The 22,461-nt window shown below is 35.8% G+C and overlaps 3 protein-coding genes and 1 long non-coding RNA gene across 6 annotated transcripts; 1 reads left to right on the forward strand and 3 right to left on the reverse strand.

Annotated features, from left to right (window-relative positions):
• Nucleotides 1-3,257: 3,257 nt before the first annotated feature.
• Nucleotides 3,258-5,097, reverse strand: LOC125215435. Of its 2 annotated transcripts, none has more exons than XM_048116857.1 (3): nt 4,941-5,097; nt 3,805-3,874; nt 3,258-3,709 (listed from the first exon to the last, which is right to left on the reverse strand). In XM_048116857.1, the coding sequence occupies exons 2-3, from the start codon at nt 3,853-3,855 to the stop codon at nt 3,353-3,355; spliced, it is 408 nt and encodes a 135-aa protein (XP_047972814.1). In that variant the 5' UTR covers nt 3,856-3,874; nt 4,941-5,097; the 3' UTR covers nt 3,258-3,352. The 2 variants fall into 2 exon arrangements, with proteins under 2 accessions (XP_047972814.1, XP_047972815.1); XM_048116858.1 differs by lacking the exon at nt 4,941-5,097 and adding an exon at nt 3,980-4,093.
• Nucleotides 5,098-5,781: 684 nt separating this feature from the next.
• Nucleotides 5,782-8,599, reverse strand: LOC125211404 (protein Asterix). 2 transcript variants are annotated; one of them, XR_007174504.1, is made up of 4 exons: nt 8,410-8,599; nt 8,129-8,229; nt 7,811-7,885; nt 5,782-6,079 (listed from the first exon to the last, which is right to left on the reverse strand). XR_007174504.1 is itself a non-coding variant. In XM_048111174.1 (3 exons), exons 1-3 carry the CDS (start codon nt 8,548-8,550, stop codon nt 6,010-6,012), a joined length of 312 nt encoding a protein of 103 aa, XP_047967131.1. In that variant the 5' UTR covers nt 8,551-8,594; the 3' UTR covers nt 5,782-6,009. The 2 variants fall into 2 exon arrangements, 1 of the variants encoding a protein (XP_047967131.1); XM_048111174.1 differs by lacking the exon at nt 7,811-7,885 and having other exon boundaries at nt 8,410-8,594.
• Nucleotides 8,600-8,815: 216 nt separating this feature from the next.
• Nucleotides 8,816-12,465, forward strand: LOC125212411. Its single transcript, XM_048112578.1, has 8 exons — nt 8,816-9,079; nt 9,483-9,567; nt 9,963-10,004; nt 10,340-10,508; nt 11,052-11,104; nt 11,188-11,412; nt 11,693-11,739; nt 12,177-12,465. Exons 1-8 carry the CDS (start codon nt 8,856-8,858, stop codon nt 12,241-12,243), a joined length of 912 nt encoding a protein of 303 aa, XP_047968535.1. The 5' UTR covers nt 8,816-8,855; the 3' UTR covers nt 12,244-12,465.
• A 2,245-nt stretch (nt 12,466-14,710) lies between these two features.
• On the reverse strand, nt 14,711-16,340 carry LOC125210808. Its single transcript, XR_007174406.1, has 2 exons — nt 15,709-16,340; nt 14,711-15,036 (listed from the first exon to the last, which is right to left on the reverse strand). It is a non-coding gene; the product is annotated as an uncharacterized LOC125210808 (long non-coding RNA).
• Nucleotides 16,341-22,461: the final 6,121 nt, after the last annotated feature.

The raw sequence follows: 22,461 nt of genomic DNA on the forward strand, positions 1-22,461 counted from the left end.
AACGGTAATGCGAGGATTGAATACGATCTTTGCTCAGCCACTTACTCTGAACAATCCAAAATGGTTGGGGTACAAGACTTATTCAACTGCAAAAATTGTGAAAATAACCAAACGAGCCCTTATTAAGACACTTGTTTCAGCGTAGTCGATACCGAAAATAGGCCGTGCATTTGCAAAAATTCCAAAATACATTAGTTCAAATCAAAATCAAAATTTGAAATCTTCACACAAGAATCCTAACACATGACAGGACCTTATTTGTAAATTTATTATGAATATATGAACTATAAAAAAGTATATACGACTTGCGCACGCATGTTATTAAGTACGTAATAAATTCAAATATTATACATACGACATATATCCCAAATTATCCCAATCCCAACGGTTATCAATTCATATGAAATTATAATAAAGATGGTCGTTGTTTGGAGAGAGAGTTCAATTGTGGAGGAAGACCTCAGGCTGGCACCCGGTTGGCGATTCGATCCAACCGAAGAAGAGCTTATTCAGTTCTATCTCTCAAAAATAGTGCCTCCCAACCTCTCCCTGCTAAGGTCATGAAGGAGATTGATGCTCACGAATTCTACCAACACCATCCGAAGACTCTAGGTACGGATTTCGATTCATTCATTCCTTCCTTTCTCATGTTCAGAATCATATATATATACCTCTAATCATTTTGAATTTTTCGCAGTTGATGGCACGTTGAGGCTACTGGGAGAATACTTCTTGATCCATGGAGATGAATATTTCCACGGAAAAATCGACAAGATGAAACTTGTCGACGAAGGATACTTTGTCGGATCCTGGAGTTGTCTGGGAAATGAAGAAGAAACCGTCAAAGAGAATGGAAATGTAATCGCCTACAAGATCCGTTCTACATTTTTCAATTCCAAATCCAGGAAAACAAATTGGAGAATGGAGCTCTACCGTTTGCCTCTGCCCAACAATCATGAGGTACCAAGGATCAGAATTTATGTTCAGAATTCAGGTAGACAAGAGTGGGTGGTAGCAAGGATCAGAGTAGCACAAGAATTTTAAAGCCGAAGAAAGTTTAGTGTTGATAATAATATTCAATATTAATTAATTATTTGTTTCAATTTATATACACCAGTGTTTCTAGTGTAGAGAGCTGTTGTTGTTTCTAGATTGGACAAATTTCTAAGTTAGTGTTAATAATAACAAACCCTATCCCTTTAAAGGGCTTTACTTTCACCGAGTTTTATTTTTAACCTTTTAATATTCATATCAATCATATCCCAATTTTTCAACTTATCAATTCAATCCAAATCTTTTCAATTATATCGATTTTTAATTAATTATCATGACACAGTAAACTGACCTATTATTTCCACGCAAAAATGAGTTGTATGAAAAAAAAAATTTATATTGAATTTTTAGAATTAATTATCACGTTTGATTAAATTTGTCTATGATGATTTTGTAAAAACATAAGGTAGAATATATTAACATGTGAGTCTAACTGCTATATGATGTATTGATGTATGTCAACATAAGATAAAATATTAGTTAACTTAAATGGCTTTTTACATGTGGTAATATGTAACGTTAGTTGAATTATAAATGGCTTTTTAGATAAGGTAATATCGATGTGGAGGTGTGATCAATTGCTAACTTTTTTAAGTTGCTAACTCATCAACGCAATTTATTTAAAATCTGTGTCGCAAAGTTATCAAACTATTAAAAAAGTTAGCAATATAACGCAACTATTAATTGCGATTAAATTTATACTAGAAAATTAATGGTGATTGATCTCTAATTAATGGCAATTGATCTCTAAATTAAATATATATTCAAGAAAATTAACGGCGATTGATCTCTAAATTAAATATATACAATTGAAAATTAATGGCGATTGTCTGTAAACTCGAATATAAATAGGGAATATGAAATGATACTAGTTGAAGAGCATGAATGGCACGTTTTTCTTTGCAAATAAGTGCAATATTTTTGGTGATTTTAGCGTATGGTTCAATTGTTGGAGATTGCGTGATAGATATAGTAAAATGCGATGAAGCTGAATGTGCACGTATATGCAGTGAAGCTTATGGTGCGAACCTCATCAAGTCCTTTTGTCAAGATTTGCCATTTAAAGATTGGAGAGTATGTATTTGTGACCATGTCGGCGGTTCTATTGCGCTAACCGATCAACTTGTTCGAACATAGAGATTAAATCAACTTGAATGTTTTAGGGCTTGTTCGCCATCTTTAATTTATGTTTAGTGCAAGTAGTATGTTACTTTTTATATGGGTTAAAATAATCTGAGCAATATATTGTACCTTCGTCTCACTATCTAGGTCAAACTTTCAAAGATGTTAGTCTAAAAATAAGACGGGGTTTTTAATAAGATTAATTAATATGCATACCAAGGCCATATTCATATTATTGTTATTATTATTATTTTATCATTCATTCTTCTTTTTTCCATTTTAATTGCGTTTGTCATGCTTGACCTTTGTTAATTAAATTAGATATTAATATATAAATAAATAAAGCCATATTGCCTTGAAATCAGATAAAGTTTGGCAATTTATTCAAGGGCTAATAACCAAAAAATACGCTAATTTTTGGTCAATCCAAATTCTTACTAGAATCTTAAAATGTGTGAAAAAATACATAAGTTTTAACTTATGATCAAATTTCCTGGCAAAATAAAGTTGGATGTGCATTTTTTACACCATTATAAGAAGTTCGTTCTATAAAATACATCGTTTAAGGGAACAGAAGGTTAGATGACATAGACATCTTAGTGCACCACGTAGCGCAGTTGGCAACGGAGGGACAGATCTTGCTGCAATGAGTCTGGGTTCAAATTCTATTGTTGTCGTGTAGTTGTTTCCATCTCTCAGTCACAAGTGTAAGGCCTTGGGAGATGGGCTTCTGGCAGCCAGTGGGTTAAAGCCTCCCTCTTAACGGGCTACTGCGTATCCTGATTTAACCCCCTCATATGATGTCGGGCCGGAGTGTGGGGGCCGCCAAGGCGACGGAATCGCCTTTTTTTGCTGCAAGGATTTTTCTGGAATTGAATTTTATGGAAACTTTACCAGTGCAAAATAAAATTTGGTGTATTTTTTTTTTCACCGCACTTAAAGCTTGTGGTAAAAACATGAATTAACTAAAAATTTGTGTATTTCTTTTGCTATTAGCCCTTTATTCACTGTAATTTATGGAGAATATATGGCGATATAATTAGTGCAATATTTGTGTGTTAAATAAGTGTTAACTTTCACAGTTACTGACCAAACAGCATCTTGATTACAAAATACATGAAAGAAGAAAAATATAATTTCATTAAGTACATTTCATGATTTACTATCTAAACTCCAATCAAGATTGTCTTCCTCCCACCTTAACATGCAATTTCTGGGTCCGGTTTTTGGCTGAAATAGCCACGAGAGCTCCAAATCCAACAGCCACACCGACTCCAATAATTAGAGACGGAAAATGAACACTTGATTCCTTTTTCCTCTGCATAATATCCCACTGCAGCTTAACATCGTCTGGGTGCCATAGACTTAGGTGTAATGCCAGCGTCATACTTAGATCTACGCTGTCTGATGCCTTCATTACATCCAAACATACGGGACAAGAAACCTTTGAACTTTCTCTATCCTTAACTGTAGTTACCCTCCCTGCTACTGCTATAGCTTTTTCCCTCAAAGATGTACGAACAGGGGGAGTAAACTGGAGTGTAATTGAAAGAAGTGACGATGTTTACACACTACCATCATTGTTTAGACTGAAATAAATCAATAATAGAGAAAGAGGCCTTAGCATACCTTCATAAATTTACAGAACCGCAACCATGTTGCTCGCAGCACATCCTTCATTTGCACCCAGCTGGGAATTCTGAACATAGTAATCATCAATTTACAGTAAAAGTGGAATTCGAAACAGAATGATTGATCACTCTCAGTCACATTGAGAGACGATAAACTAAATATGAGTCCTCACACGTGTTGATTGGTTGACAAAGAGGATCATATGTGGTTCAAATGGATGACTTTTGCACACAGAAGTCAGAAAGAAGGGATGAAAGTCATGTTACTATCATACTTCCACCAAAAACTGCACAGGCGCACAATTGGCATTGCTCAAGATATATTTGTATTCAACTAATTAATGGTAGTGACCGATGTGGTCTGCATAAATGATACGAAACTTGCTTCGAATAGCTATTGGCAATTAACAGGAAGTCAGGAGCCGAGATAATCAAAGGACACAAACTAAGTCTTGATCCCTTATTGCTCTTAAAAGCAATCAATCTATCAGATAAAGAGCTTCTTTGGAGGAGGGAATGTGGAAAATTTCGATGACACTATATAAACATCGTAAATACTTTTTAGAAAAAGGAAAAAATCTGCAGCTAAAGAAGATGGATCCGACACACTTGAGTAATAGTCCAGCAAGCATACAACGAACGAGGCAAAGAGACTATTGTGTATCACTGAGATACCTAAAAGCCACAAACTCTAATCTTACTCAAATAGTTGGAATGTAAATGGTTATAAGCTATAGTGGAGCTGAAATTGTTCAGGATTCAACTATAATCACTTATCTTTCCCCCTTTACTTTCTACTACTTAAGTACCAGTAACGAGTAGGGTTCAAAACACCATCAACACAGGATAAGAACACACCATTAACTGAAACCGAGTCATCAATCAGAATTGAAAATCCGGCATTTCTCCTGATCAATTGTGAAGAAACCATCTCAATCACAAACTATTTGCAAACATGTGAACAAATTATGAAGTGAAAGCAATGCATTTCTGCTCAACAATTGAAAAGAAAAGGCAAACAGAAACACGAGCGCAAAATAGAATCGACAGGTTTGTTCAAACTAATCCATCAAATTGCTCACAAACCTCATTAATATGCATAAACAAGAATAAATTTGATAGGTAGTAATTTACCTTCGATGCAGATGCGTTATGTAGATCGAGATAGATAAGTAAAGTTGCAGAGAGGGAAAGCAGTGGGAGAGGTTGCGGAAAAGCAGTAAAAGGTGGGGGGGTTTGGGTTTTATACGCCGATTGAAAAATTGGGCGCTATCATTTTCTGCGACTTAATTTTTATATATTTATCCTCTCCGCTACTTATAAAAACAGAATATAATTTCTCATTTTTCACACCAAATTTATTTTAAAGGTAAAATCTAAACAAGTAGTAGACTAGTAGTAGTAGTAATTTATCAATAGATAAAATCTAAAATTATAGTACTAGTATTTTACAAAATCGAAATTTAAGGAAAAATATTTTTAGATAAGCTTCCAATGATTGTGTTTTAAATAGGCAAGACAGTTTCTGAAAATTCCTTTTGTAAGCATTGTTACAAACTCAAGATGTCAAAGTCTACAATACAAACGTGGGAAAGCGGCTGCGTAGAGTAAATTATGTATTGATGTAGAGAACTGGTAGCCAAAAATAGGGTCATAGCTAAATGTGATTGTGTTGCATGACTATTGAAGTTTGATTGTGGAGCCTATGTTTTGTTTTTGTATAGTGGTGAGAGTAGTATATTTTAGTTGAATGTCGATTGTACACTAGCTAAGTAGATTTAGTTTACTTTCATACGACCAAACAAAGTATAAAAATTCAGCTGAAAAGTATGGGCATAACTGAACAAAATTGGTTTAGATCATAAACAGTTACTAAATGTTAACAAAATGAAACTATTATGGCTGCAGATTTCATGTTACTAGGCATCTAAATTATTGTAATGCAAAAATCAATAGATCCACAGAGAGAGTTCAATTCATGCAGAAAAAACAGAGCATTTAAGATTTTGAGTTTTCAGGCTACCAGTCGTGCAAATATTCTTTAGAGTCATAGTAATGCTGAACATATTCTCCAATTATCTATCAACTTGTAACAAAACTAAAAGAGGCAATAATAATAGTCAAGCTGATGGAATGTGCTAAATGAACCACCATTTGGATGGAGCAAGAACAGACAACAAGGAAAGCTTCTGCACCCAAGATACTACGAACTTTTAGGGTTCGGACGAGGCCCTACCCCCAAGTAATTCGTCACCAGCCCCATGATACCAAACCTGACATCCAAAAGAAAAAATGGGAAAAATTATTAGTTAAGAAATAAATAGGACAAATAAATTATTGAACCAATGGTTCATAATCTTCTAAGAAAAGGGCATTAAACCAATGGTACATGTCTAAAGTTCTAATCAAACTAAAGGAAGGATCAGAGGTTTCTCAAGTCAATGATATGAATCCAATTCTTCCCAAATTAACATACAGTTGAATTATTAGTGCTGCCATTAAGCAACTACCTTAAGTCCAATTTCTCATAAATGGGGCATGCCACATCAAAAGGTACATGACATATATATGCATGTTCAGATTTTAGCTCCTCTAAATATTGTATTGACGTTGTATTGACACTATGCATAGGTTTTATCTTCTTTATATTAACAAAATGAAATAATGTGATCAACAAATTTACACAAGGCTGCAATCTCATAAGTAATGAGGCTAAAAATTTCATGATGACTAAAACAATGAGAACTTGATGAATATCCTAGCTATATACTCCACCATACCGATAAGAGCACATCTTTTACACCTCAAAATGCACAATATAAAGTCACACAAGTAACTAATGCAATTGCAAAAGGATTCTTTTTTAAATTTAATCACGGATGCCAGTCATCACTCATCATCATTACCCAATGCCCATCTAATGATTTCAAAAGGTATAAGCTTCTTCAAAGGATATCTAAATATTTGTTTGAAGACTTAGTATATTGTAATAAAGGATTTACAAAAATATTCACACCTTGACTGAAAACCTTCTACCATAGTATCAAGTCACTTCCAAAAGAAGTAAAGATTTGTAGTGACTTTGGTGTACTGCGTCAAACTAAAGGTAGAGAGTCTACAAACAATCTAACATCATTCTCATTATATCTGTGAACCCGTAATAATTGCTGGAGGCATTTTCAAACATGAGTTATTATAAAACTGAAACGCGATTTGTGATTAACTATAGTAGTGTGGGAAGTAGAAAAGGTTAGGGAAGCAATGTGATAAAGAAATTTTGACTCCATAATCATTCTAATAAATTAAAACACAACTAGTAAAATAATCTAGAATGACTTGAAACCAATGGGAATGAACCATTTGAGACTTCTAATCTACACTGAAAATCTTGTCAAACACTTGTAGCAATAGGACCCAAATTGTTATTTGCTGTACAACTCGCCCAACATCTTTAGCTAATTGTCTGTAACATTTCTTAGCTCCAATGCGCATGTGTTTACACATTTGCACAGATCAAGTTTTATAGTCCAATGTCTTGTCTTAATTCAAGTAGTATTGGCTGCAAACCAATTGCACCAAACAAAATCCGTTAACCAAATGTTTACACCTAATTTCTCATGGTTCCAAATTCCCAGTTAACATACAGGAGGCCAGATGCTAACTTAAACAATGACTCTAGTGAATGTACCGAGTCTGAGAAAGCCAATGAACACAGCATAGTCCGGTATAGACTGCTATGGAGGTCACTTAAACCAAAGAGAAATAGTAATGAGAATGCAATCATAAAAATAGTTTTGGGGAAGGTGATTTGCAACGATAAACACTCTAACAACCTAATAACCTATTGCAGCGAAAGAACGAATCCTAGAAAAACAAAAGGAAGAAAAGAAAGACTATATAGTCTAGATTTTTCAGCAATGAATATTCATCAACATACTAGAGTAACTCGATAGCGATGGGAGTAGTGGTTCATCAGCAGTGATACTAAGGTAAAAATAGAATACCTCTCTAGACATTAACTTGTAGTTGGGCATTAACTAGCCTGCATCACTCTTCCTTAATCTACATTTCGAATGGTACTGAACAGAATCACCATATTACATACAAAGTCTATCACTTCAGTGAAACGCGAAATCATTATAATAGCTGACATACAAATGCAAAGACGTTTTGTCATTATTTGTGAAAAGAAAAAACTAGATTTAAAAGGTGTCTACCTATATGCATCTGTGAGACAAGAAATATTTAATATAACAAAAAACTCACATCATAGCCATGGAGATCTGCGAGACAAGAAATATTGAATATAACAAAAAACTCACATCATAGCCATGGAGATCTGCTTGAGATCGTTCTCGATATTCCTCATATTAGCAAGCGACTGAGCGCAGAATATGATCGCGAGCCACGAACAAAGCTTGTACTGCATAAATTAGTTGAAACAATCAGCATCCACGATGAAACGAGCACAATCAAACTCAATCAGCAAAATTTAGTAATTCACTCTAATTACTCGGTAAATTTATTAACACATCACAGCTGCCACTCAATTAAAAAGTATCGGTGTAACACATAGATCGGAGATGAAGAGGAAGATTCGTACCCGGAACATAGCGCCAAAGACGCCGAATATAACGGCGATGAAGCCGGAGTAGTCGATGGGAAGATCCTGCGCAGCGATGACAGGTGCCTTGTACGGCCGCGCGGCCGACGGTAGCCGGGGATCGTTGGATTGCGACGCCATTGCTTTGACTGTGTTTGGAGAGATGCTAACCACAGATTTTATACTGTTATTTTTATTCTTTTTATTGATATACTTGTATTTACTTTATTTTTATTCTTTTTATTGATATACTTGAATTTGATCGCATACGGTATTTTATTTTATAAATACCATACAGTAACTGATTAATATTAATTTATCTAATTAATCAGGGCATACTGGGATTTTAGGGCTTTTATTTAAATTAATTAGGGATTTGAGATTTTAAATGAAATATAAAGTGAAACTAGTAACTGAAGCACTTCAATCTGCAACGTGCAAGAGCAATGGCGGATCAGACTCCTCCCTTTCAAACCCGTCCTCACAGTCAAATCTTCGCGCCGTCACCGTCATCTTCATCATCGGAGGCGCGCCAGTGGAGGCCACATGCTCAACGGAACCTGAGGAACCAGTGGTCGAAGCTTAATTTACTCCGCCAAGATTGGCGCTCTGCCTCCGATGCCGGCCGCTCTCACGCCACCGCAATCGTCAATTCCTATCTCTCTCAGAAGTAAATTACATGCGAAATTATGCTCTTTTTTTATTTTTATCTATGTATTGATTGACATTTAGCAAGCTATTTCACGATGTCAGTACACGAGATGATCGGCTAAATTGTGTTTATAAATGAAATAGATGTTGAAGTCTGAAGATTGTGAGTGTGTTAATGTGTATGTTGTGTATATCAGTGATTGTTTGTAATTTACTCCACTTATTAGGAAGTAAAACATGCAGTCTTGCTATCATCTTCTTTTTTCATTATAATTCATTTGTGCTGATACTTGGGGCCTGAATTCCAGTTCTAGAAATTGTATTCACCATTTAAGATGCTAATGAGAAAAGTCCCTTTGGGTGATTTGTTGTATGCATGATTTCCTCTTTGGTTGAAGAGATTGATTTTCAAATATTCACAGGTATATGGATGGCATGGAGTTTGGTGTGTTGAGTGACATGCCTAATATTCGAAGGAATGCTGCTTACAAGTTGTTCATGCAGCAGGTTTAATCCACTTCTAGTATTGTCATTTACTTGGTCCGCTTTGCTTCATGGGAAGATTTGATTTAGACTCATTTTGAGAGTTTTTACATCGTACTGTTTTAATGAATCGGTATGAATTAGATTTTCCAGGCCTTAGACTCCCTACACTGTGAGGTTCTATATACTAAAGAAATAGTGGTATTTGACATGTCAATTTGAAGAGATGTTACTGATATCAGAAAAGTGATTTACCTAGTTAATACCTTAAACCAGTAAATTTTGCCTCCTCTTGCTGTTATATAACACTTTTCATAAGTGAGTTGATTTTGTTTAAAACTAAAATGACATTAGTATTTTCTTTCCACCTTTCTCCACAATGTCTATTTGTCTAATTATGAGATGATTTCTTTCTGCAGGAGCTTAATAGAGGCAGACTACTGAAATCTTACAAAGATATGGTACACATCCTTTTTTTCTTCGACAAACATATGGTCTGATTTATTAAGTTGGGTACAGCTTGTCCAATAGGAAGCCTTTTATCACTGTTTCATAATATTTTTTTCAAGGATTTTTATTTCACTTACCAGAAACAGAACTTTTATTGAACTTAGGCAGATGGTAGAAAGGGAGCCACTCATCCCTAATATTGTAAAAACTTGTCGGTGCATATTTTTCTCATAATTTTTTCTTCTAAAGCGTATGACCAGTTCTTTCTTCTAATATTTCATATTCTTGTAGAATGCATAAACTGAAATTAGTGCACAATTATATATATTTGAAAACTGATCTGCAGGTTGGAATTCTGACCGATATGGTTAGGATATGTAAATCTATGAGGTGCTATTATATAGGAACAAGCAATAGTCCACTGGCTCAGTTTTCTTTCTCTTCTGAAGATGGCAATGACAGCGGCGACTGTGGTGGAATCCCTGTTTTTCAATTTTGTTCAATTGCTTCATTTGGTATGTGCACTCTTGCAACATTAGTATTATCTGAATTAGTAGTATGTATCTTTGACAGCAAAAGCAGTTGGTATTTGGAGTAATGTAATTTTTTCCTAAAATATGTTCAGTTAATATGTTTACTTAGGGAAATATAGAACAAGTAAAAATTTACGATAACATTATTATGGTAAAAATCAATATTTCCTGTTTATTATCAACTAGGTGCTGCTATAAATTTCCTCAAAAACTAATAACCCTTGTCTGTTGGTGATTAACAAAATTTAGCTGCATCTGTTTTTATAGATAAATAAATAAAAATTGAGTTGCTCGAGGCATACAAAAATATTCTATCAGCTCATAGTTCTAATGATTGCTCTGCTTATGTCATGAAACTCTTTTAATGTATTCATGCGTTTTGCTGTCTTTGCCTAAGTTCTAGTTCTACACTGAAATTCAATACTACATTTTTCCAGTTCGAAATGTTGATTTTTTTTTATGTCCTTGTTATGATTACAATTCTGATATTTATATCATAACCCAAAATATTTGGAATGGTCGCAGAAAAGTTAGCATTGGAGATTACTAAAATGTTCATATTGGATTTGAATGTAAAGGTAAAGTGTATTCTGATAGACCACTTGAAAGATTTTTTGGTTTTACTTATGTTTTCATTATCATCTGAATTGCCCTGCTGCAGCGGTCGCTTGTAGTAGAATTCCTGTCCATCTATGATGAAAAAGTTGCAGAAGCCATGGTATTGCAATGGTCTGACGAACTCTATGAGGGAGAATTTGGTGATCTGGCTACATTGAACTTGTACTCTGCAGAAACTCATAAACTAAATCCTCCATCACTTAGTAATTGCAACTCAAGTACTTCAAACATTCAATCTAAACGGCAGCAAGATAGCATTGTTTTAGAGGTATTGGGTTCACCATTCACTTCAACTTAGCTGTGAGGATCTGTGGCAATTCCTGCATGTACTGTAGTTCTATTAATGTCCGAATTTAAAGCATGCATTGTTAAAAGGAAATGAATGCATAGGAGTGTTATGTTGTAATGAGTCTATTGGATATATATTATGCATGTCATTTGTATGAGCATAATGTGAATATGAAGTATGCGTGTATGTGTGTCGGATATATCCACGCTGATCTAAAAGTTTGCCACCTTTTATTTAATTATCCTTCTATGCTATACAGGTTTCCCTAACAACCTGGCTGGCAGATGTGAACATCGATAAATACAGGTAAGATCAGCCTTACTACCTTCCCGCACTCTTCTAAATACTTGATTGCCTGTTTCTGAAATTTTCATTCTCTCGTTATGATCCCTACATATGTTATTAATTATCTCCATGATTACAGAATGAATAGTTACAAATATATTCTTGTTGTTAGTAGGTATTTTGAAGCTTATACATATCTGAAGAAGTTATACATAGATTAGTACCATTCATTCTAAGGATAGGTTGGTCCAGCCCGTCTAAGGATTTGCTATCTTCATTCAGAGCTTTACACACCCTCTTTCCATGATATTGATATTTTAGCTTTGTTTTTTTTTACAATATCTCTGTTATAATGAATAAAATTGCAGTGATTCACCATAGATGGAAGTGAGAATGCAAACCACTATTTATGATCGATTACTTTCACTGCAAAGTGTTATAACTGTTTCCTTCTACAGGATTGAGGAGATATTTGGTATTGCGGGAGAGGAGATGCATGTCAACTTTCTTGAGACATCTGCTTGATGATAAATTCGATTTCTATTATGGGCCACCAAGCTAAGGTTTTGTACATCTGCTTGTTAAATTAAGATTAATATTTAGTGTATCGATTCTACTTTAGATGGAATTGATGATATTTAGTGTATCGATACTACTTTAGATGGAATTGATGAGATCTTGCCCTTGCTTCTGGGACTGAATTATGGACTGAGATATAATTAATAAACCCATATTTGAGTTGATAAATTATCATCCAGTGGGGTCGAATTATTCTTCACAATCACATTTATTCAAATCAATCACTTGATAGTCACATGTCTGGTTGTTTTATCATTCAAATTTTACCAATCAAACCAAATATCTCCTTAACCTCAATCTTGCTATGCAAATGACAATAAACAGAAATCTCGAAGTTTAAGTGTTATAAACTTGACATATGATAAGAATAAGAATAACTATCAAGAAGCTTTGGAACCAGTACAAGGTAGCAGTTCGATTTGTAACATGCATTTACATAAATCCAGATGTTAATGAAAAATGAACAAATTTTAAAAAATGAGAGAAGCGAAATACTAAAACAATTCTACCCAATCGCCAATATACACGAAATTTTGGTGTAATGTGAAACTTTTAATTGATTTTGATATGAAAAAATGTAAAAATTGTCAAATTATAAACTTGCAACATGATTGATTGTCCTAAAAATCGGCTATTGATTACTTGCTCTAAACATGGCTATTGATTACGCATAATTACGGGGAATTTGAAGTGCATTAGTAATAGGCAATAGTACTAGTATTTTAAAAAACCGGGTGCAAGTATTCGCGACCATTATCGGGTCAATGTCGGGTTTGAGAATTTGCAAAAATCGGGTTCAGGTGCCCAATCTTGTGGGTAACCCATTTTGACATACCTAATTGTAAGGGTAATTATTTGGATTTGCACATATAATAAGAAAAAAATCCATGACTTTTATTTTAATCTATTCTATCATACTCCCTTTGTCCTTTGTTAAATGATTGGCATTCCTTTTAAGCATGTCCAAAGTGAAGTGAGTCAAATTCTTTTTTTCTTTCTCTCTCTCTTTCTTTTTTCTCTCTACTTCTTTTTTTTTCTATTTTACTTTATTTTGTCTACCTAACTAACAAAACTGTACTTTCTTAAAATTCGTGTCGAAAAGTAATGTCTTATTTAGTGAGGGACCGAGAGAGTATGTGTTTAGACGACATCAATATTATGTTTACATTGATTTAAAAAAATATTTATCATAACCAACGGATTATTGCACAATCGGTAGTGTGAAGCTATGGTGGCCTTGAGGTATGGGTTCAAACCCTACCACCCGCTGGGAGACTTTCCGCCCGCAAATCTAGTCGAGCAAGATTAGTTGGATTCTGCCAAATACGGGTTTGGAACATATGGTCAAACAAAAAACAATATTTATCGTAGTGTGTGTTTAGATGTCATCATTGTTTCTTATTTCAATAATTCAATAAAAGTTTCATCAATTTTCATGTGTTGTATTCCATGTTGGCAACGAGTTAACGACGTTTAAACACACGTGGAAGAATATATTAAAATGAACGCGAATAAAACTTATATCACTTATGCAAACTTCAAACTTTTTGTATCAATAGTAAAAACAAAGTAAAATATTTTATATAAATAATTAATGAAATGTTGAATTCTTAAATATCTAAGTATTTAAATGAGTATAATGTGTATTATTTTATAAATACATCTATTATTAGTATTATTATTTCCTTAGTCCCACAAACCCTAAACACTAAACCCATAAGCCTATGCACTTTCTAATTTTGAAAACTCTTCTCTCTAATGAGGTAGGACTCATTCTCATTAACAATACCTCAATTACTTTTTCTTTCTACTCTCTCTTACCTATTGTATATTAAAACTTCGTGCCCAACTAAGAGTGCATACTCTTGTGGGGCGGAGGGAGTATGTTATAAATTAATAATTAATTTATTATTTTTTTATATAAGTTAAAATTATAAATCATACTACCAACTTCTCTCACTAAGTTAAACATTACTTTTTGTGCACGAGTTTTAAAAAAATGGAGTTTTGTCAGTTAGGTTGACATAATAAAATAAGATGAAAAAATAGAGAGGAAAAAATAAGAGAGAAAGTGCCAAAAAGAATTACTCACTTAACTTGAGACATCCGAATAAAGGAATATAAATCACTTAATAAGGGATAGAGGAAGTACTTAATTATAACTACAGTTATAATTATATTTAATTATTATTATACTAATAACTATGTAACACCCCGAGTTTTCGTGCATAGATTTTTAGAGTGTAAAAAAAAATTGGACGAAGAGATGAATGAATCTATGTTGCTCATGTTAAGTTGATTTTTATCTTGAGTAAAGGAATTAAGTTATGTTTGGTTCTTATACCATATGGAATTAAAGTGTAAGGAATTTCAAGTTTATGAACTACAATGGTTGGAGGAAGAGAAAGGAGCATGCCAAGAATTTCACATAAATAGGTGTACAAGTGTTATTGGAATTTATTCAAAAGAAGAAAGGTTGGAGGTATACCTTACAATATAAGAGAACTACCTTTCATGAAAAAGATTACATGAATATTGGTGTTGGAACAAGTAGAGAAGATATATCTACTTTACAAAAGAAATTTTCCTATGAGAGCTAAATGAAGTAAAGAAACAAAAGTAGTGATTTGCTAAATCTTATTGAGGATCCTCTCTACACATATCTCCATTCTTGATCCCCATTCCATGCCAAAGGGTCGATTAGTAGTCCCCTAGAGATAGCATGAGTTGTCCCTCAACCTGCCAAGGAAATTCGCAAAAATAGTTAGATTCCTTCTTCAACAAAAAACCAAGGGAAAATGTTATTCAAGAAAATGGTAAGGAGCCATTTAAAGATCTTGCAAGAGTGTTTGCAAGGAGACAAGGAATGAGATATCTCAAATCTTCCCAAAGTGGATATAATGACAATTAGATAAAGAATGGTGAGTCATCCCCTTAACCTAAGAGTGAAAAATCCTTTTCCACCACATGATCAATTAAGGAACTTGATCACCAAGTATAACACCTTCCAAGACTTTCACCAAGAAGGCAAGGAAGCCTTTTTCAAGATTCAAAAAGAGAGTTTAGTAATAACCCAAAGAGGGAATTGAAACCCCAATGGTTTCGACATGTGGCTATATATAGAGTCATATCACACAAGTTCCTTCACCCTTAAACCACCCCCAAAATTTGAGAAGGAGCAGCAAGAGGGAGAGTAGGATTCGGCATCAAGCAGTGAAGAGGAGCCGATAACTGAGGTAAATCCATGCACCAATCTCCATATTGAGAATAGCATTCATATAGTTTTCAACATAGCATCTTGAGATAGGATTTAGAAGTCCTATGGCAATAGCATTTCAACAAGATAATACCAAGAAGACAATGGTATAGCTTTAACAATTAAGAACAGTAGCAAACTACTTAGAACCTCACCACAGTGATCAATTAGCATAACATTTAGCCCTTTCCAGTAAGCCATTCATACGATACCCAACTTGGAATTTTGGTACATAGCTACTGCCATTGAGAGGCCTAAGTAAAATAACTAAGTTAGAAGACTTAGCTTAGGGGGAAGGCTGTCCAGTGATAACGAGATTACGGGGGAGACCGAGAAGGGAGCTGCCTCACGCGAATCCGACAGACGGGGCAGCGACGCAGCAGCTCCGAAGGCGAGGAGCTCCCCGACACTTGTTCGGCGCCGGCGCTGATGTCTCCGGAGGAAGATTCTCGGCGGAGAAAAGAAAACAGAGAGGGAGACGGAGAGTGAAAGGCGACACCTTCTCTGTCGGAGACTTCGTCTGGAGGAGAGAACGGCGGTGGCGAATCCGCCGGAGAGCCGAGATCTCCTCCGAGCTCGACGAAAGAAGCGAATGCGATGGAGAAGGAAGTACCCGCCGACGGGACTCCGAAATTCAGTCGAGGTGGAGGCGATTTCGCCGGAGAAGAGGGAGAAGGGCGGCTGGAGACGTCGTTCCTTCCGATTCTGAAATTGGATTAATTTGGGAGAAAATGGATTGTGGAAGAGAGGGAGTTGACCGATGGAGGTGTACGTGGTCCTTGGTGGACTAATTATCTTAATTAATTGGTTGGGCCTTAGTATTTTCTTTCAAAGTGAAATAAGATGAACTTAAAAGAGCTATTAAGGAAAAGTGGGACGATTATTTTAGGGGCCGAGAATAAGTATGAATTTTGGACTAAAATTAAGCTTATTAGCTAAGTGGTTAATTCACAAAATTTGGTCGATGGAATAAACCTTAGTCAATCGAGAAAGTTGGACTAGTCATCAATATTTTTTTTGCCAAGTCAAAATGAAAGGAAATGGGCCCAGAGAAAGTGTGGTAAGGAAAATCAATTATTGGACCAAGAGATTGATTATATTGGGCCAAGAATCAATTAAGTTTGGATGAGAATAAATTAGCATGACAGATGGACTTGTTTAATCGTGGTTGGAACTATAGTAGATACATGTTGATATGTTGAGACGAGAAATTAAATAGTCAAGGCCGAGAATTAATTTATTGGAGTGGAATTAATTTAAGGACTTGAGTTGGAGCTCAATCAATTAATTTTCGAATAATTTATTATGTTTCTGAAGATGGAAAATATTGAAGTTGGAGAAGCAAGGGTCGCCTTAAGAAAATTCAAAGAGAGGATTTAGCAAGGGATTTTCCATGAATCCGTACTTTATTAATAAGTACTCAAGTGTTTATTTTTGAGAAAATACAATTTCCCCGAAGTTAGTAAAGTGAATAATCAAATCTTTCGAAGTAGTGAAAAGCCCGAAGTAGGATTAAGGAGATCCTATAAGCCGAGACTAAGATATAGGTGCTATCCAATAGGATGCATGCATTGTTTTCTCAAGAGAAATATTTCAAGTACTAATTAGCGTGCTACGCTATTTATTTTCAAAAGGATATTTTGCTCGAGGGCAAAGTGAGGCCAACACGAGAGTTGTTATTTGGAGATAAGCATATCAAGTAGGCTTTCTTTTAATATCCAGTACTATAGTGTGGATATAAAGCAAATATTTGTGAAATTATGAAAAATTATTTTTCTCAAAATGGAGCAGTGATTATTTTAAAGTGTTGTCATGCCATAAATTGTTTGTTTTGAGGCCTATCTGTTGGGGTTGTAGCCTGCAGGGTTTGGCGATGCCAAACCTAGTTTAACGAATTCGGTTCCCAATAGGACCGCAAATCCTGTTCGGAATAATGTGCACGAGGGCCGTGAGCCATCAACGGTTGGCCGACGATGTGTCCGCTGAAGGTGGCCACCTTCACGGTACACGATACACAGATTTGGCGAGTGTTTCAAATAACATAGATTGATCAATCGAACTTTTAGTCCACAAACGAATTTAGTATGCTCGGGCCTTTTAAGAAAACTCACGTGTGATACTGTAGATGGATGACAACTATATATTGTATGTTTTGTTTTCGGCATGTGTCCACTAAGTACTCCTGTACTCAGCCCTGCATGTATTTATAAATGTGCAGATTAAGCAATGGGGCGGAGGTGTGCTGATCAGAGTCGATGCTACTTAAGTAAATAAGTGTGGATCTCTCGACGCTTCGTGTCTTCATACGCGACGTCGTTCTTTGGACTTTTTCCGCTGCAGTTTGTTAAGAGAGAATATAGTAAACTCTCAACGTCGTAACTGATTCATTTTGATGAAATGCTATCTGTCATTTAAATCCTTGTAATCGAATATTTGGATCCTATCTTATGATATTGTTTGACTTTTCAATGTGCAAGTTCTATTTCCATTTTCGTCCCTATTTCTTTAAATCCATTATTAGTCGCGGTTTACCCGCTTTCACTATCTTTATTAAAATGCGGTCGTGACAAACTAATACTCCCTTCGTCGAATAATAGATGTCACATTTGGGTGATGAAATAAAATTTTAGAAGATGTTATTTTGTGTGTTAAGTGAAGACAAAAAATATATTACTCCATCTGTCCCACAATATGAGTCACATTTAGTGGGCACATGGATTTTAAGAAATGTAAAGAATAGTGGGTTAGAAAAGTTAGTGGAATATGAGGTTCATTTTTTTTATATTGGTTTTATAATAGAACGTGACTACGTGAATGAAGTGAGTTAGTTGAATGTGAGACCTACTTACCATTTATAGTAAAAGTTAAATGTAGCTTTTATCGTGGGATAGACCGAAATGTCAAAATGTGACTCATATTGTGGAACAGATGAAGTATTATAAATTGATGTGAGATAAAACTTTTTTCAAAAAAGAAAATGTGACATTTTTTATTGACAAACTAAACAGGAAATTGTGATATCTTCTTTGAGACATAGAAAGTAATTTATTAAGTAAGTAATTAATTATTTAAATTATGAATTATACTCCCTCTGCCACAAAAAATATACTCCTAGTTTTACCATTTTTGGCCGTCCACCAAAACTAGACCAAATTCTAAATATGTAAATCTTTAATCAATGAAGTACTACTAATAATATGGACTTCAAAATCCACTAGCACTATTTTCATCACATTTTCCCCATCTTTCATTTACTTTACCAGTTATACATTAAAATCGTATTATTTACGAGTTAGTCTATTTTTTAGATGGAATGAGTATAATTTTAAATAAATAATTATTATTATTGTTATTATTTTATTATTAATCAATAACTAATCTAGACAATCTTAATGTAATTATATGAAATTATATTTGATTATAATAGTACCAATAAATAACTATAATTATAATAGTAATATTTATATTAATGAAGTTATAAACTAATAACTCATTTAGAAACTCTTAATATATAATTATTTAAATTATTCTATTTCTTGAAATATATGTGCGATTTCATAATTAACCTCTATCTATGTACAACAACATTTACTAGGAGTCTAGGAGAATGAAAGCAAATTTACGTTCCATGAAAATAATCATTAGTTCATTACACATATTTGTCTCCAACGCTGATCGTAAATTTTTAGTCTATTAGAGCATCAACAATAGAGGCTAGCCGACCGGTTAGCTGATTTGCGTCGCTAGCCGAACCATTGCAGTCGGCCAGCGGCGAATCGGCAAGAAAATCGGCGTGGGCTAACCGATTTAGGTGCACTGGCCGCCATTATGGCGTGCCGATCGGCCAGTGCCCATTTTCGTTTTTTTTTTTTAATTTTTGAAAACCTATATATACGCGATTTTAGTTTCATTTTCATTTGCACCACTTGTTTTAACGAGTTTTTCTCTCTCTCTAACTTTCTGTACAAGAGCAACGTCGAGCGATGGACAACAACAACGACTCCGGTCCGGCGACGAGCGGCTCTCATACGCCCATGGTACCCGTGGGATGCTGGATGGGGCCAGATGGGCGGGCGAGATGGGCCCAGGGTTTAACGGCCCTTGGGGGCGGTTGATGGGGATGATGGCTGGAGCGTCGGGGGGAATGCGGGGGGGGAACCGGGGGGTATGTCGTGGGGGATGTCGGGTGGGGGGCAGGCGAGCGGCGGGCAGTCAGCGCCGGGGTGTGGAGGTATGGTATGATGTGGCAGGGAGGGATGCGGCACGGTATGCATCCCGGGATGCAGGGGCCACCAGGGGGGGGACACGGTCTATCGTCCCTCTCTTGATTTTTTGACGGATTCGTCTCACACGTCGACCCCAGTGGAGACGCAGTTCACTGGCGATGACCTTTGTCATTGCATGGGATGGAGATCGATCTCGGGGATCCGAACACTCCCGTTCCAGCGGGTCGGACCGCGCCAAAGAAGAAGAAGGGCAAGGGGAAGGGCAAGGTGGTCGGCGAGTTCTCGCAGCCCGGTGTTGACGACACCCCCACGCGGAGGAAGTGGACGGAGGATGAGTACGCCGGTGTGGCCAAGTCGTGGTTGTCGGTTTGCGACGATCCGCTGGTTGCGAACAACCAGCGGGTCGTCAACATGTGGGCGAAGATTAGAGCAGCCTACAAGAGGAACTGCCCGCATGGGAAGGACTACAGCGGGGATGAGTGCCGAAGGGGTGGGAACGGATCGGGGCCGCGGTCGGCTGATTTTCGGGGTTGTACGCCAACGCCCTCCGCCCGTGTGACTAGTGACGCAGAATGAGAAGGACGCCGAAGGATAGCGGAGAGTCGGTTCCCCTTGCCGGGGAAGTATAAGGAGTTCCTCTTACAGGAATGCTATGTGTTCTTGAAGGACTCCGAGAAGTTCGGGCGGGGTGCGACGTTGGGTGGCCGAAGAAGCGGTGGCTGAACTATTCCGGCGACTACGGCGGCAGCGGCGGCCAAGCGGATCCCACGACCTCTCCCCGGATGCTTTGAGGAGTTTCCGTCCCCTCCATCCGCTACTCGTCGCCCTCGCCCGGTTGGCCAAAAGCGGGCGCAACGGGCGGCGAGGGGAGGATCCTCCCTATCGCCCCAGGAGGTCATCTCGGCCCCCCCACCCCCACGCGCGTACACGTTATTCTCGCGTGCAAAGACGGAGGAATGTATGTTCGCGGTCTTCCAAGAGTGGAAGGCCGCAACCGACCTCACGGAGAAGAGGTTCCTCTACTCGATGCTCGAGAACATGCGGGTGGATTTGGATGCCTCGAGGGCACTGGTGGGGGGTTCAGACGCGGGCTCGAGATACCCCGGGTGGCGGCGGCGGGACGGCGGCGGCGACGACGAGGAGTAGAGAGTGGCGTGGCTCGTGTGTGGAAGCCCTTTTTTTTTGAAAAAAATCATGTATTTTTTTTTTATTTATGTACCTTTTTTTTTAATGAAATGAATGAATTTTTCCGTATATGTCTCGTAAATTTAATTACGTAATTTAATCGTAAATTTTATTCCGTAAAATGTAGTTGTTTTTGAATTATTTTTATTGCGGCTGACCTATGCTGATGTGGCAGGTGGATTTTTAGTGCTGATGACGTGGCAGAGAGAGAGAGTGGCTGGCCTATAGCTGGCCTATGACTAGCCTATTTCTATTGTGGATGCTCTTATATGCACTTATAATTAAGTGAAAAAATCGGGCAGTCAATTCCTTTCTGTATAGCTAGGCTTAATACGTCAATCAATTAATTAATTATAACATTTTAGCATCTTGTAGATCTGATAATTAATTAATCACTAATTTTAAACAACAAACAAATAAATAAAAAATAGTAAAACACATTTCTAGATCAATTTTATTATAAATTAAATTGCAGTTACCTGAGATCTGTGACTATAGAGACAACCACCGATTTATGTTCTTTAGCATTTTGAAAGATGAGTTTTTCATTCTTATAAATCCTAATTTATGTTTTTCGCATTTTTTTGCCATTTTTACTACTCTTGAAACAAAATTGTCAGAAAAACGAATTTAAACTCCTGGCTTAGATTATAGTTGATTTGCATATTAATAATTTAATATCCAGGTAAGTTTGAGCATATAAGGAAGGTCAACATAAAACTAGATACTATACTTTACTGTCACATTGAATGGCCAGCGTAATACTATACTGTCACATTTATTAGAGTTTGCCATATATCTCAATGGAAATGGAAAGATAAAAAGACACTATACTTTTTGTAATTACATTTTTCCACTCTATGTTTTCGAGGTGATTTAAAATTAAGAACAATTGATTTCAGAGGAAATTACAAAAAGGTCCTTAGATAATTGGGTTCTCATGTTTCCGGTCCTAGACAATTTTAGCACCTTTAGTCTTTATTATCTTAATGAATTTAAATTATAAATATACTTGCAAATAAATACAAAATTTACTTAAATTTGAAATACTATATAAATGCAGTAAAATTTATTATAATTACAAATCTTTATTATCTTAATGAATTTACAAATAGAGTAAATTTTTCATAATTATAGATCTTTAACATTATAATTATCATGTTCTCAATTATATGTTTATTTATATATAATTTTTATAATTAGTATGTCTTTTTACACTTAAAGAATATGAATATTATCAACAATTTTTTTTATTATTAAATTATTTGGAATGATTAAATATAGGTATATAAAAATTTATAAGTTATCAAATCAGCAAAAGCAACACAAAATTATTAGATAGAAAATAAAATGTACTATTCGACTTATCATCAATATATCAATACCAAATTAATTTTAGAAATATATAATGAACTAAAAAAAAAAAACTTATAGCAAATGGGCATATTGTACACATATGCATATTGTAGCACAAGTTATAAGTCTACTAAAATATAC

Source organism: Salvia hispanica, chromosome 3, assembly GCF_023119035.1.
Source record: "Salvia hispanica cultivar TCC Black 2014 chromosome 3, UniMelb_Shisp_WGS_1.0, whole genome shotgun sequence".
NCBI lineage: Eukaryota > Viridiplantae > Streptophyta > Magnoliopsida > Lamiales > Lamiaceae > Salvia > Salvia hispanica.